The 16,930-nt window shown below is 36.4% G+C and overlaps 1 protein-coding gene across 5 annotated transcripts in view; it reads left to right on the top strand.

Moving 5' to 3' along the window:
- Nucleotides 1–16,370, top strand: part of LOC121855847 (tumor protein p53-inducible nuclear protein 2-like) — a 47,112-nt gene extending 30,742 nt beyond the window's left edge. For 3 of the 5 annotated variants that reach the window (XM_042351011.1, XM_042351013.1, XM_042351014.1), the window contains 3 exons: nucleotides 3,954–4,163; nucleotides 13,444–13,979; nucleotides 14,190–16,370. In XM_042351011.1, coding sequence (XP_042206945.1) covers nucleotides 3,954–4,163; nucleotides 13,444–13,979; nucleotides 14,190–14,348 — 905 coding nt within the window. In that variant the 3' untranslated portion in view covers nucleotides 14,349–16,370. The remainder of the gene's footprint in view (nucleotides 1–3,953; nucleotides 4,164–13,443; nucleotides 13,980–14,189) is intronic. The other 2 variants (XM_042351012.1, XM_042351015.1) reach the window with 2 other exon arrangements.
- The last annotated feature ends 560 nt before the right edge of the window (nucleotides 16,371–16,930 follow it).

The following is a 16,930-nucleotide window of genomic DNA, read 5'->3' as shown; positions in this document are numbered from 1 at the left end:
AAAGCCTTCCTCGTCATCTGGCCTTGAGTTGTGGTGGTCACGCGCGCACACACCTGACTCTTGGCTTGTTGACTTAGTGCTTTGTTCCTTTTGCCAAACTTACTTTATCCACTAGTTTTATTAATATATGATTCCATCTTCAATATCACCAGCAGAGAGTGAGTGATGCTTCGTGTTCGATTATAGTGTTTCTGCATGCACGTTTATCTTATTTTGTGTTGTTTGTGAGCATTCTTACTCATGCCAAGTTTTGTGTATGCCCCTTAATATTCTGTTGTGCCATGTCGTGTAGGCTTTAAATTCTCAACATGTCTTGGGAGTGTCTTGTCATGTCAACGGTCCTTATGCTTGATTTTATTGTAGGTGTTTATTTGTAGATTTCGCCATGCCTATCCACATTAGGTATTACTGTGAAGATCTAATGGTTTGCTTTATATTACTAGACTAGTCCAACTGTCACTAATGATGTCTGAACACGCAGAGTACTATTGTCAGGGATATTGGATAATCAATGTTGTATGTTTAATCGGGTCGTAGAAAAATGCCAGAGAAGTGAGGACGTGCGAAGATAAATAAGGTGAATATATATATTTCTACAATTGTTTAATAATGTTGATGTCCATGATGTTAGCCTTCAGAAGTCCATACTGTGTCACACTTGAATTGTTTATTCTTCCAATCCTTGATAAATCAAATTGCCTTTCAAAACGCACAGGTTTGCATTACTTGTGCAGAATGAAAACGAAAATTAATTGGAACAAAAATTGTATGATCACTTATTTTAATTGAAATGATGAAGTGAAGGAGCTGCCTTGCACAGGCCAACCGGCCTATTGCAGACTTCTTATTTTCTTATGTTCTAATGTTAAGTGAAATGGCCTCACCTTCGTGTATGACGTCACGGGGTGAGGTGAGGCAAGTGCGCACACTGGCATTTTCGTGTGCCCATTTTTTAGTGACTCAACAAGGTTAACACGTATTTAAAAGAAAATAAAGAGGTAGACATTAATTAGTTTCTAGCTGTGATGCATTGTATAACCAAATAGTTAATACAGAAATTAACAGGAATCACCCACGTAAATGAGTGTTGTTCAGAATTCTTGGTCCGGTGTGTCATATTGTATAACACCATAAAGGTGTAGAAAATTTTGTTGTAGACTACATGTTCGCCTATAATTACATGTATGTGTAAAGAAATTGTTTGCAAAAATACATTTATGTAAGTATGCAAATACTGCAACAAGTAATATATATATATATATATATATATATATATATATATATATATATATATATATATATATATATATATATATATATATATATATATATATATATATATATATATATATATATATATATATATATATATATATATATATATATATATATATATATATATATATATATATATATATATATATATATATATATATATAGCGTGTGTGTGTAATTGCGGTGGTGATGATATTGCAGATGACAGGCTGCTAGGTACAGTAATCTTCGTTTACACCTTGAAGGCCACTCATCCAAGGATGAAACGCCCTCCCGTCTAACTGTATTTTATAAGTTTAGGGTGAGGGGGTAGAGTTGGAGGGGTGGCTTAGGGTATGGGAGAGTTTGGAGGGGTGGCTTAGGGTATGGGGGAGTTTGGAGGGATGGCTAAGGATATGGGGAGAGTTTGGGGGTGGCTTAGGGTATGGGGAGAGTTTGGAGGGTGGCTTAGGGTATGGGGAGAGTTTGGAGGGGTGGCTTAGGGTGGGGGAGAGTTTGGAGGGGTGGCTTAGGGTATGGGGGAGAGTTTGGGGGGTGGCTTTGGGTATTTGGGGGTGGCTTAGGGTTTGGGAGAGTTTGGAGGGTGGCTTAGGGTATGGGGAGAGTTTGGAGGGGTGGCTTAGGGTATGGGGAGAGTTTGGATGGGTGGCTTAGGGTATGGGGAAGTTTGGAGGGGTGGCTTAGGGTATTTGAGAGTTTGGGGGGTGGCTTGGAGTATGAGGAAAGTATGCACGGTGGCTTAAGGTATAGGGAAAGTTAAGAGGAATTGCTTAGGATTTGTAGTGGTGGTTTAGGATATGGGAAGGGTTTGGAGGTGGCTTATAATATGGATAGATGGGCAAGATAATTGGAATGCTTATAGAGGTGAGTAAAAGGAGACTGGGATTGCTTGAAGATGTGAGCAAAGGATTAGAAAGATAAGAGATGCCTGTACTGTAGTGGGGGTAGAGCAGTGGTGAGGGTTTGGAACAGTAGGTGAAGGAGTATTGAGGATGGTAAGGAGTGTTGGGAATGGTGAGGGAGTAGTGTCCAGTTGGTGGTAGGGGAAGGAGTTTTGGTGTTAATGGTGGATAAAGGGAGGGGTTTGGTAGTATACAGTAAAGGGGACGGGGAATTGGGTAGAGTAACACATAGCTTGGATACTTAGATCTGTTGATGGCCTTTGGCTGTCCCTCGGTTAACGAGCACAATTCGTTCCAGAAGGTTGCTCGTTAACCGAAAAACTCGTTGACCGAAATCATTGTTTCAATGGGTTTTTGGGTAATTGGTTCCAGCTCACTGAAAATTGCCTAAAATCAACAAAAAAGGTTGTAAAGTACACTTACTTTGAGGTGTGTATGTAGAAGGCTCCTGGATGATGATGGGAATTAGAATGGGGGTGGAGGAGAAGGGAGAAGAGAAGGCATTGGGGTGGAAGAGAAGTCACCCCATGGCGCCATTTCACCCATAAAATTTTAGCTCTCTTGGTGTAATTCAAGATCATTTTCTTTAAATCAACACTGCACTGCATTATATATTGTCAATATGTAAAATAAATTTCAAAATGACCAATAATTTGCTTGGAAACACAGAAAAAAAGCGTTTAGTTGAAGAGAGTCTCAAGCAAGATGTTACCTCCACTGAAAAGACACAAAGACTGATGCCTGTATGGTGTGTTAACAGGCTGTTTGGCGCGCAAAAAACTAGCTTCCTGTACTTCAATTATGTTCAATAATTGTTGAAATGACTAAAAAAATTTAATATTAAACTTTTAAAATTATTGAATAGTATAAACTTCTTGATAATTACTAAAATAGTAAGGAATTTAAGCCCTAGAACCGATTACTGTACTGGCGGACTAATACTACAGCTGGTGGACCGCCAAATGCAAGCGAAAACATGTCGAGGTCCGCTCGAAGGAAACTCGTTAATTGAGGGATTGCTCGATAACCGAAGTTAAGAATCTTATGGAAGGTAAATCGTTAACCGAAATCTCGTTAACCGAGGCGCTCGTTAACCAAGGGATCACTGTATGTATATTTTACATAATACAGTACAGTATACAGGTATCCCCTGATGTATGAAGTGATTGTGTTCCCAGAAATTGGTTCGTTAAGTGAACAAACGTACTGTATATTGAATGGTACAGTAAAGTCTAATGTGTTATTTGGGTGTTATGTTCCAGGAAGGGAAAATGTTGGTCAATTGATGGGTTAGTGACACAAAGTTGTCTTGTGAAATTAATAGTAAAGAAATAATACAGGTACTGTACTGTACAATGAAAATGATGAACATTGTACAGGTATAATAGAGCATAAAAATGATAAGTCAGTAAATCACTGTGCTGTGAAAGTGTAGGTTAATGGCCTGTGTTGATTAATGTACGTTGAACATAAACATTCAATTACATCAAGTTTTCCATCATTTATACTAGAATTTACAATTAAAAGTGCTGCTAAAGTCTGACTGTCATCATTTTAGTTTGCTTTGATACTACTTAAACATATGTACTGTACTCTATGGTATGTATTGTAACTGTAAATGTTATCAGCATATAATAATCTAATTACTGTACTTGTACAGTACTGTATTGTACTACATTGCTTGAGCATTGCTCATTTGAAACCAAAATCCTAAATTTTCTCCATAGACTGTACAGTACGTACCGGGTAATTAATTATACTTTTTTATTTCTGCAGAAAAGATGCTGGCTAACCTGACATCTCTGATCTGGGGCAGTGAGAGCACACCAACGACCACTACCACCACCACCAGTGCGGTTGTCACCACCACCACCACCTGCCCAACCAGCGAGGTGGAGGCGCCCGAGACCCAGTCACTAGTCAATATCAGAGCCAGCACACCCGCAGATGAGGAGGAGTCTGACTGGGTCTTGGTCGACAGAGCTGGTGAGTTGTTTGACTGTCTATAGAAGATTACTGTAAACCCTCTGTTCAAATTGTAGTCCGTGGAGTGTCAAGCAGTTATAAACACGGTTTTATACACAGAAAGTTGAAGGTTAATAACTTCTGGTAAAGAATAGAATGCATTCAGGTTCTATATTTCTCTCCCTGATCCACTCAAGGTGTAACAAAGGTCCGGGATCGTAGGTTTATTTTATTAAATGTTCAAATTGTAGTCCGTGGAGTGTCAAGCAGTTATAAACACGGTTTTATACTTTCAGTGACAGCACGCAGTGTATCCATACTGATTTTGTTAAATTCCACTTGAATACGGGTTTTCGGTGCCTCAATTGTTGCGGACGGTTGGTGTACACAACTGATTTAAAATGACCCCATAGAAAAAAGTCTAAAGGAGTTGGGTCTGGTGATCTGGGGGACTGGTCCACGTCGACCAATTCATTCCCTGGTACATGTGTCTCAGAATCTAACCACCCACGTGTTATCAAACCGAAATGTGGAGGAGCCCCATCCTGCTGAAATCATATAATTCCAGACTTTTTTTACAACCTGTATAACAGAAAACTCTTACTATACCATGGGCATTTTCTTTGGGACTACAGTACTTTATCATGCAGATAACGTGTTTCTATTTCAACCCCCCCCCCAAAAAAATAATAAAATAATAAATAAATAAAATATTCAAAGCATCAGTTACTATTATAATTGCTGCAGTAATTTTATTTTACCTGAGCACTTCTAAAGTTTTAAGAAAACCTAAAAGAATTGGGGAATACAAGGGATGTAAGGGTGAACATGTGTCTCCCTAGAGAACCCCCTCTGTGAATATACCCATTCTAACTACAGTACAATACTACACTATACAGTAGTTTAGTGAAATGGTTACATTCATGAAGGTTTTCTGCTAATCAAGATTACACTAAACAAATCTTGTTTTCTCATTGAAACCAATTATGGTATACACTACAGTACAGTACAGTACAAGTACTGTACAGGGTCTGTAATTGGAGAGGTATTTTTGAGGAAAAATATAACTGTACCTCCAAAATGTAATACAGTACGTATGTATATAGGTACATACATTTAACATATACAGGCATACCTTTTATACCACTTGAAATGCATTCCTGGAAAAAAAGATGCTATAAGAAATGGCTCTATAACAGATAGTTCCGATACATGTGTTCATGACAGCACTATTTCTTACCCATGATTAACATCTAGGGCTTCACTGCATATCAAAATAGCCCCAAAGATGCCAGTGTACTTAAGATAAATGTATTAAAACCTTTTATAAATAATAAGAATACAGTACTGTACTGGACATAATGGTTAGTCCTTGGATGGGTGACTGCCTGGCCATAAGAACACCAGATGGTGCTGGCATAAGGACTCTACTGGAAACAAACCTCTCATGACTTGTCAGCTGTCCTTGGTCGTATGCTGAAAATTATTATTAGTGCAGTACAAGTGTATACAAAACTTTACCTCCAGGTGCTGTTGCTCCTAGCATGATCCTACTCCCCATACATGGAATCCTTCTGACTACTATACAGTATATTCATATACTCCCCAGTAAGATACTTCTTGAAAGAGTTGCCTTGGTTGTTGTTACTGACTTGGTAGATTGGGCAGAAGCCTCATGAAGGATGGTTCAAATGGTTGATGCAGTATAACCTAACCCAAACTATGCCCAATACTGTATCAGTCTGATGCTTAAGGCCTTTTCCAAGATATTATAGGTAAAAATATAAGTTAATACTACCACAGTGAAGTAAACAAATACTGTATGTGGGAAGCATTCAGAACTGTAAAGCAGTGACATGTATTATTAAGAAGTATGATAAGCACGGTTTTCCCAGTACAATTATCATTAAAAAGGTTTAATTAGTCGACGATTGCAGTATTTTATAAAAATGATTTTATTTTTATTTCTAGTAAATAAAAACCAATCGACATCATTGTATTATAAGTGGATTTAATTTAATATATTAGCCCAAACTTCCTAGACAGGCATTTGTAACACAGTTATGTCATGGAAGGTGTTACATCTAATACCCCAGCCCTGCACTTGTACAGGTAACCAGTGGCAGACTTAAAATGAAAGCTATAGATCTCTCATATTCAAGTAAATATGATTCAAAACAACTTAATATACAGTACTGTGAAGGGCATTCAGATGTTAGAAGCTTGCTCCAATGATAATGGTTATAGATAATTTTGTCTAGTACAGTACAGTATGCAATTTCCTGAATTGCATTTAGACGAGTACAGGAAGCCAGCTTTTGGATTCAGGTGGGATCAGCTGTCAGTCACGTCTTCGAGTGAACATGTTATCATATACGTATTTTCTTTACTATGATGCATTAGCAGATTGGTCAGTTTTTATACTAATTGTATAGTTATATGGCTTATACATTACAGTACTTTCTTTTAAGTAGGGTACTGGTCTCATGTTGTAGGGGACACTACACCTTTTCACATATACGTTGAGACATTGTTATATACCTATTTGACAAATTTCATAACCGAATGACAGAACACATATCGAATGACAATCTAAAAAACTGTTGGTGGTATGTCATTCTCCAATTGTTACATTCTCAAACTATATGTAGACTCGGTTTATTGTTCACGGCTGTCAATTTCATAACTTATGTCAATCATTTCCATTAGCATGAACGAACAGTTTTTTAGATTGTCATTCGATATGTGTTCTGTCATTCGTCAAATAGATATATAACAATGTCTCAACGTATATGTGAAAAGGTGTATTGCAGTACTCACTTTTGTTTATGTTTAGACTACATTCTTTGCATATTTCTGTAATTTTTTTTTTAAGTTTACTTAGGCATTCTTCAGCTCTGGTAGTCAACAAATTGTTTACCTTCAAAATTTCATGCCACCTCACTGGTAATAAGTGTTCTGTATACAGTATCACAGTCATTGATTGAATGTGCAGCTTAGAGAAAAGGAGAACAGTACATGTTGCATGGTTTTACATAGAGCATTTGAACAGTTTTATACATGACCTTTTTTCTATTGTAAAATTTCCTCCAGAACAGTGAGAATTATAACAAGACAGATCTAAAAGGAATGCCTGTTTGCACTGAAATACTGTACAGGGTGGTATAATAAATAGCTACTTACAACACACAGAATCAATAATAGAAATACAATACAGCACCTCATATTGACCACAGTAGATGCCATAGCTGGTCCCTAACCTTCAATATTTCACATAGTTACTGACCAGCATGAAACATCCTTGACACTTTTAATTTCACATCTAGAGTATGTGTCTTCTTGTTTCCCACAATAACACTACTACCACCTGCTCTTACTGAGCTCTTGCCAGGCAAAGTTGGGAGAACATTGTATATTGGTGAATACTCTCCCCTACAACTGATGAGCCTAGTCACATTCCATAGCAACGGAGTTCAGCCAAAGCCTAGTCGTAAAGAATCGCGCCAAGTTTCTCTGACAAGTCTAGACTAAGGGTAGGGGGGTCGACACCAGCGACGCTTGCACCCGGTCTTACTTCCGGTGGTCGAGTATATAAGCTCTCGGTCTCGCCATTCTACCCTACTCTGCTGAACCAGCAAGACCTCCAAACAAGCTTCCTCAGCAAGCTCCTCACCCAACAGGACCTCTGAGCAAGCGTCTCACCACACGGCAACTCCTAAGCACTGCACTGTACATACAATATATACAGTAAACGCATTGTGAGTTTCTATCCTACCTCAATTCTGAGTGTGAGATATCTACTTGTACGTATGTATGTGAGCCCATACAAAGAGAATTGACAACTGGCCACATACAGTACGCCACAGTATAAGCCAGAGTGGCCGAGTGTCTGCAAGTGAATCCCGGGAGGACAAGGGTTATACATACACGCCAGCATCAGGTTGCAGTATAAAACACCAAATCGTTTCCTAAAGAGAAGTTTTATTTTATACTTCCGAAATGCTTATACATATTTAAAATTCCTCTCCCACTTTTCTTTTTAAATTAAAAATTTTGTAACTCATGAGTTGCATGAAATTTGTGCCCTTAAATTTATGTTCCATAATTTTGAAGTTCCATAGAATGAGTTTCTATTAAATGGGGGTTTCATGTAAAATATAATCACAATACTTGTACAATACAGTAATACAGGTTGTACCTCTCTAGTCCGGCAACCTCGGGACCTGACCGGTGCCGGACCATGGAAATTGCCGGACCATGGAAATTCACCCTTTTCCTGGATAGATAGTGACTTGTGCTTGTGCTTATGCTTGGAAGCACTAGCACCACTTTCTCTGCATCATGATCTCTTTTAAGACATATTGAAGGGTTAAATGTCATATAGTAGCTTCTCAAATTTCGCGAGTTTTTAATTCAACGTATTTTATTGGAACACAAAAAAAAATAAATAAAAATTTTGACAGCGGAAACTTGAATTTCGACGGGATTGAACGGCTCGACGACGTGCATAATCGTGTAAACAGCGTCATTTCTCTTATGTACAAAAGATTCAGTATTGTTTATTACTAAATGTCTTTTTTTATTGAATTAATGTTTGTGTGCAAAATGAGCAATACAATTCATTAATAATACGTAGAATATTAAAACACGCGAGGAAATGACACAGCATTGTTTACGTTGATTACAAAACCAGTGACTGACTGGTTCTACATATAAAACTGAAGAAAATAAGACTTTGGTTGTAGCTGTAGCAAAATTAATATGGTTGTTTTAAGTAATGTTATTTAATGTTAATAAATGGAACAATAGAAGTAGCTAACGATAATGGTAAAGAAAAAAGAGAGATCGCGTATGTAAGTGCACACACGTGAAAACATATCGTCATTACTTTACATAAGAATATGAAAGCAACACTTATTTACTGTTCATATATATTTTAATTAATGTTTCTGAATTTGTTTTTATTGAATTAATGTTTGTGTGTGCAAAATTAACAATACAATTTATTAATAATACGTTGAATATTAAAACACACGAGAAGACGAGACAGCTGCCGGCATTGTTTATGTTTAAGCTTACAAAACCAGTGACTGATTGGTTCTACATATAAAACTGAAGAAAATAAGACCCTGATTGTAGCTGTAGTAAAATTAATGTAAAAAAAAATAATATGGTTGTTTGAAGTACCTGTAATGTTATTTAATGTTAATAAATGGAACAATATAAGTAGCTAACCATTAATGGTAAAAAAAAACGTGAGACTGCGCGTCTGTAAGTGCGCATATGTGAAAACATATCGTCATTACTCTACATAAGAATAGGAAAGCAACACTTATTTACTGCTCATATATATTGAAGGGTTAAATGTTGTACTCTGTATAGACAAGCAGAGAGAGAGAGAGAGCAGCCGAACTGCCGGATGTAAACAAACCTTAATTTCCCGCGGCTTTGTTGTTGCTTTTTTTACGGGAATTAGCCCACCCGGGCATAGGTCACTGACCCACATTGGGGCCTGAGGGGCAAAAATTCAATACTCCTGTAATAATAATAATAATTCAGATAAGATAAAAAAAAAAGTTGCCTATCTACCTATTGGACAAACTAAAATCGTTCCGGACCACAGAATGCCGGACTAGAGAGGTACAACCTGTACATACATTATGCTAATTAACATTCACTCGGTCTTGGGTAGCAGTGGCAGCAGCCTTCAACCCAATAAAATTTTAACTGTCTTTAGTGTAGGAACCGTTCTTTACCTTGTACCTAGTTCATAACACATTGTAATAAGTTCAGTACTGTCTTATAGTATTAATTTTGAAGTAGGAAGGTAACAGATGAATATAATAATAAAAATAAATTATTTTGCTCGTCATGGATATGATTACAAACACTAAGAGGAACTTTGGCATTGATTCTTGATAATTTCATTGCTCAATTTTTAATTAAGGTGTTAATAAAAAAAAAGGTATATCCAGTACAGTCTCTCCTCGACTTACGATAGGGTTAGGGACCGACGACCAGGTCTTAAGTTGAAAAGGCAAAAATAATACATAGAAATTCTATAATGGGTCTCTTTTTCTTCTCAGCACCACAAGAACTCTCACTTTTATGCTTTACAGCCTTTTAAAGGGAATTACAAAAAATAATTTTTTCAGTACACAGCGCGATCACTAACGTCGAGACTCTAAAATACGTAATGTGAAAAATATTTTATACGACCATGGCCGTCGTATGATCGGGTTGTTGTAGTCGAATATGTCGTAAGTTGAGAAGAGACTGTTTAGTATACTCGGTAAAGTTTATTTTCCTGGGTCTTTAACTACGGCATTCAGCGTTTTATATACGTAATAGAGTTAAAAGTTGTTTGTTACCTTCTCAGTACATTATTTTAATAGAGGGGTCATAGATTGAGAAATAAACACAGACACTTCCCTGTAAGTCCCATTTTTATAAAAATCTTCGGGTTGCACAAGTTTCTGTTATTATGAAAGGTAACTAGTATGGCGCAACAACACTGTACAGTACAGTATTTACTATTTTCGGTTTACAGAAAATTTGGATTACAGATAGGGTCCAGGAACGGAACATTTCCATAAACGGGAGTGTCTGTACAGTATATCAAAATACTGTACTGCACAATACAATACAGTACTGTAATTTTCTATTGAAGTCAATGAAGTTCTTTTGAGCGGCACCATTCTTGTGATCCAACATTTTTTTATCAATATAAGAGTTATGAGCTACTGTACTGTATAATGTCTTCTTTTGATATTTAATGTTGTCTTTAAAATATTTTTATCTTTTACCATATTGTAACAATACCTGTACGTACACACAGGGAAGTACAGTACAGTAAGTTTTTCTTTAATTTTACACCTTTATTACCTACTGAACCCCTTGTATACTGGGTCATTTCTGAGCTGAATAAAATCGTCTGGTATTAGGCAAATAAACTGTTAAAAGTAGTGTCCACTCAGTGAAGGGGTTAAAGTATACCGGTAAAGATAATTGAAATTTACAAAGATTTTTGGACACCTGATTTAGAGCACTTTATTTTTTGATACAACTAGCACATTCAGATAACACCAACATAACTCACTCACCACATTCCTCAAAGTTTCCATACCTCGGGAGTGTCTGGATTTGGGAGAATCAAGTAGCTACTGCACTGTGTAATACATTTTTTACCATAATTCCCATCATCTGTAATATGGTGAAGTAGGTCTAATGTGGTTTGTTGTTGGGTGAAAAATTTGGCCAACTTAGAGAAAGGAAATAGAGGGTTTATTGTGTACTGCATCTTATTGTGTGATTATATTTTCTAACGTATTTTGTCTTTAACTACAGTATGTCAAAAGCAGCATTCTTTTTAGTTTTGTAAGTGTACTGTACAGGAGTGTTTGTGTACGAGTGAATCTTTTCGTCTTCGATTCTTGGCACCAGTGAGTTCATTCTGTCCTAAATGGTGGTATGAGATGCACTTTTAGATAATTATTGAAGAAACAGAACTCATTAAGTCACAGTTTTTATAGTACGTACTGTACTCTAGTTGATGTGCAGTGTCAGGTGAGAAACACTCGAATGAATTTACTGAGCTGTAGTATGTACTGTATGCATGTATGAAGGTTAAAGATGAATGTAATTAAGAGCGAGAGATAAAAAGTGTTGGTACAGTTGCAGTTATATCTCATCAACAATATCAAATACAGTATACTGTTTATATATCAGGCATCTTTTTTTTTTTACAGGGATTAGTCCACCCGGGCACAGGTCTGGGGGGGGGGGGTATGTAGTAATAATAATAATAATTAGCTCATAGTAAATAAAATTTATAATAAAAATACAAAATTAAAAATAAAATAGTAATAATAACAACACTAATAATATAATTATAAAGAACCATAAAGAAATAACAAAGTAAAAAAACAAATCAAGAGTGAGAAACGACATACATTATGTATGTTGTGTTGTCAAAGTAAGAGAAACAATTGAGACCCTGCAATTGTGTGTAAATGAGGCAGAAAGAAAGAACAGCAACCTGGGACTTAGTCACAGTTTTTGTGATGCCATATGGCAGCAGGGTCTACCATTAGACAACACATTATGCTTCCAATATCTTTCCAGGCGGTAGTACCTCCCTGTTTGATAGCTGCCTACTACATTACTGTACTCTAGGTTCAAGGGATTGAGTGTTTCACATCTATTTACTGTACTCCAAATTTCATTGCGTACATGTAAGCTAATCTCATTACTGTATATGATTCACAAGTACACACCACTGGTTGTCGATGGAATAATGGTGTGACCCGTACTTTGAATATGAGATAGGTATAGTGTGTAGCCGAGTTGTCAGTCTGGGAATATCATGACGTGGGGATGAAAACTTGGGGGCGGGGGGGTATGTAAATAGGAGAGTGAATGAGAGCAAAACCTTCACTGTAAATTAATGTAGTAAACAAATCAAGTAGATGTGAAGCATTTAATGACCTTGCAAAACTTAATCTTCTTGCTTCACTTAACACGATAATAAATAGGTTTATTGTACTGTAGTTGTCTTTATAGTAGAGTACTAAGGAATAAGATAAGATTTACATTACTTTATTTTCCTTTATGTTCATTTGGTATTTTAATCCCAAAACAAAATGCATTTATAATTTGCATACACACTAAAATGAATTATGGATTCCCTTAACTAATTTGCTAAAGTAACCATCATTGATTTATCTCTCCATCCTACAGTATTATCAACATATAAACTCTTCCTTGGTAATGTCAAGCAGTGTTTATCATTAAGTTGTACAGTAATTGTTGAATTTCTCTTAATTCTTTGCTGCTTTTATAATTTGGGGGATTGTTGTACAATCCGTCAAATAATAGTCCCTTGTTGTCTCTTTTAAAATATATGAAAAGCTATCCACTGAATTTACTCTACACTACTTTTCTTCAGCATCACATTGAACAGTGTAGAAAGTGCTGGTCATACATTCATTTTGCACTACATTACACTATGGTACTTATACAATTCAGGTAGCCATGATTGATTCGCTTCATAGTGTCATTTTTATGTTTATTTGAATTTGAAATTGATATTAATCATGGTCATCTCTCTCACTCTCTCCCTCCTTTTCCCACACCTCATGTACATAAGTACATAGTATTTTCAGAAGTTGAAGATAGTATGCTCATAGTTTTATTGATAGCAAATAATGAATAGTGTTAGTAACAATGTCAAGAAGAATATTGTGTTGGTACAGTTTAGGTGAGGTGTGGGCGTGGCACTAATGGTAGTGGTGGTGTTCAGCAGAGGTTGGTGAAGCGAGTTATGGTGAGGGCCAGGGTGTCCAGCTGATAGCAACAACAACAAGAAGATCAACACGATCAACAACAGCAGCAGCAGCAGCATCCATACCAACGTCACCAATAAGCATTAGTGGAGAGACGTGTGAAGGTGGTACGCAGGGATGGCTCATGACCCCACCACCGTGCTTCACACGCTCGCAGACGGCCCCATTAGCCACCTCTCCTTTAGAAAATCTGCTAATAGAACACCCCAGCATGTCTGTCTACCTGCCACGCCCCACTTACACCAGTGCTGCCATCGCAAGAATATTTCCACGACGCATCATGTCTCACTCCTCCCCATCTTCCCATTCTCCCCCTTCAGCTTCTCCCTCCTCCCAGCCCAGCCCTGTTGAGAATGAAGATTCCCCCATGAGGGAAGATGCTGGTGATGAGGCTGGCAGGCAGGTTGTAGAGGCCCCAGCTACCCGCTCAAGTGTGAGTCAACGTGCAGCCACCCTCCTCCAAGCCATTGATGTGCTCAGGCCAGCACAAAAGGTGAGATTTGAAACATAAAACATTACATGTTACTTTGAATAATTGTAGAAATTTATACAATTTCAGTAATTAAATACATTTTTCATTTAATGTTTTCAAAGTACAGTACAGTAAATAGGTTATTTATAATGTATCTTCAATACTTTACTTAAATTTAAATATTTTTATTATTATTCAAATGGAGATATGTGTACAATATCCATCTTTCAGGCTCAGCGTCGTCGAGAGGAACGACGTCTAAAGCGCAAGCCCCTAGAACGCAGTAACAAAGCACGGGAGGTGGCAGCTGCTGGCAATAAACGTGCGAAGCGAAATGACATGATGGTGCCTGGTAAATTCTCCCGTGCAGTGAACAACCGCAAGTGCTAAAACTGACTGGCTGTGAAAAAGGGGTAAAAAAAAAGATGTTCTATTAAGCAAACACAAATACATTAAGCTGAACATCACAGTAGCTAATAGAAGAATGATGAGCATTTTGTGTAAATTGCTGACTTTTTCTAATTTAGGAGTTATTGTATTTATTAAATGGGACTTTGTTTTTTTATTGTGAGAAGTCAGTTAGTCTTTTTAACCCATATCAGTTTGTTTTATTTTTTTTTTTATGTATTTATAATGATATTCAGTGGCAATTGATGGTATAATTTAGAACAACTTTCACCCCTTTGACTAATTCTTGTACTACAGTTTTGAAAGTATGTGACAGTGTAGGCAAATGCATATTGATTTGTGTTTCTTGAAGATATGTATGTAATCAATGGTATAATTCAGGTTTCAATATTTTGTTTTGTTCCTTTTCTAAGGGTTCTCTATGTCCTTGAACACCCTTGTTTATTTTATTATTATTATTTTTTATTTATTTTTTAATCTTATGACATCAGTTTTGGGAAATTATTGTTCAACTGTTCTTGATTTTGATAGTTAAACCTAGGCTGTGTGCTGAATATTATTATTTTTTTCACACATGAATGTAATTTGAATAACAGTCTTTTCATGCATGACTAGGACTCATTAGATTAACCTTGAAATGCCTTTAATGCTCTCCTAAATATAAACTTCTGTCTAAATGTTCTTGGCATACAGCACTGATGCTACCCATCTACTGTAATTATAATGTCACATGTTAAAGTTACTCCAGATCTATGTTTGATTTGTAGTTCAACGTAATATTGCTTTTACCAGATACTGAAGTGAGAAACTTAGGATTAAGGAAAAATATATTAAAAACGATAAAATGAAAAATGTATATATAAAAAGGTCTTTCATAATTGTGTGAATGTAGCACACTTGCTCATGTGCATGTGACTGTATACGTGATTTACAAGCTGTTTTTAGTAGATGACTAAGGCCCATACTGTGTAGTTGTTACCCGTGTGCACCAGATCGCTATTGCCATTCTGTCATGTCCTGAGAACCACTCGCACTGCCACAAATGGATGTGTAAGGGTACCCAAAAAGTAGAGTTACTATATTTAAGCTATTGAGAATGGCAATATTTCTTTTCTAGTGATAGTTATGGCAGTATTTAATGTATATAAAATGAGCCTGCTGGTTTTATGATGTAAAAGATCTCATGAGTGTAATAATAATATTGACCTAGTCTGTAGGTGCTCTGATGTAGATGTGAAAATGTCAAGTACTAGAGGATACTTGTTGTGTAATGATATGTATTCTCAGTGGCCACACCTTCCATTATATTTTACAAAGGCAAATAATGCATTATATATTAATGTATGTATTATCATGGTGTATATTAAATGCTGAACTTTGAGAGGAAAATCTGTACAAAATAATCTTATTTGAAGCTGTATTTTAGAGATTGACTAGCTGTACTCATGGAAAGACACACACAGCTCAGGGAATCTGTAGTGTTATCTTGTGTCACATTGAAACTCCTCTCCGTGTTCAGAGAATACGGTGCCACTCATGTCTCCATCATTCCAGTGTCATACAAGAAGCCTGTCATGTGGCATGATGTCAAGGCATCTAAATCCTTTGACATGTAAAGGCATCGTCAAGTTATACAAATAAATACAAGTGACTATTACAAGTACGTAGCTCCCGTTGAATGAGTTGAACAGTCACATGTTGCTGTATTGTGAGGAGTTAACCACATGGCTCACAAAAAAAAAAAAAATAGAAGGACGGAACTTCTTTATTACAGGCACAAAGTGTATATCGATTTTCATTTGTATGTAATATTGTAATTTAATCTGTACTTCAGTTGATGTATGGATAAGCTTAGTGTAAATACTGTATAGTATTTTCCAATCAATGTAAATTCATTTATTTATTTTTGTGTTTGAGGCCAAAACACAGTTCCATCTTGTACAACCTTTGTCATCAAAGGTTTGAGTATACAGTATGATCCAGATAAAATGTGAATTTTTTAAAGGTTGTTTTGAATTCCCTATACTGTACAGTTCTGTACTGTACAGGTTAAACATTACTGGTAAAAGGTCTGCAGTTGATTATACAGTACATAGCACATTATGTATAATACACCTTTAAAGTACAACTAAAGCTCAACTTAGGATTGTGTTCTTGAAAACCATAACATAAACCAAGTACTGTAATGTACTGTAGAGGTGTATTGTAATTGTAAATCAAATAATATATAGTCATTGATTACCATTTTAAGTTTGGAGAAACATTCCTTAAAAAAAAAAACATTTAATAAAAGCATATTTTACAACTCAAATATCACATGCAAAAAAAAATGTGGTATACACTGACTTTAAGTCAATAATATTCAAAATGAGTGAAATACAGGTTTAAGCAGTGGAGCACAGAAGTTACTGGAATATCTTCAGTCAACATCTTGCTACTGTACCTGCACACCCAGTACGTGTTGCCACCTCATGCTTATTTTTTTAACATTAAGCAGTGGATTGGGCAACTCATGTACTTTACTGTACTTACACTGAAAAGCTTGCTAGTTTAACCCAGTTCTC

Source organism: Homarus americanus, unplaced genomic scaffold, assembly GCF_018991925.1.
Source record: "Homarus americanus isolate GMGI-L3 unplaced genomic scaffold, GMGI_Hamer_2.0 scaffold14072, whole genome shotgun sequence".
NCBI lineage: Eukaryota > Metazoa > Arthropoda > Malacostraca > Decapoda > Nephropidae > Homarus > Homarus americanus.
This window is presented reverse-complemented; position numbering and strand designations above follow the sequence as displayed.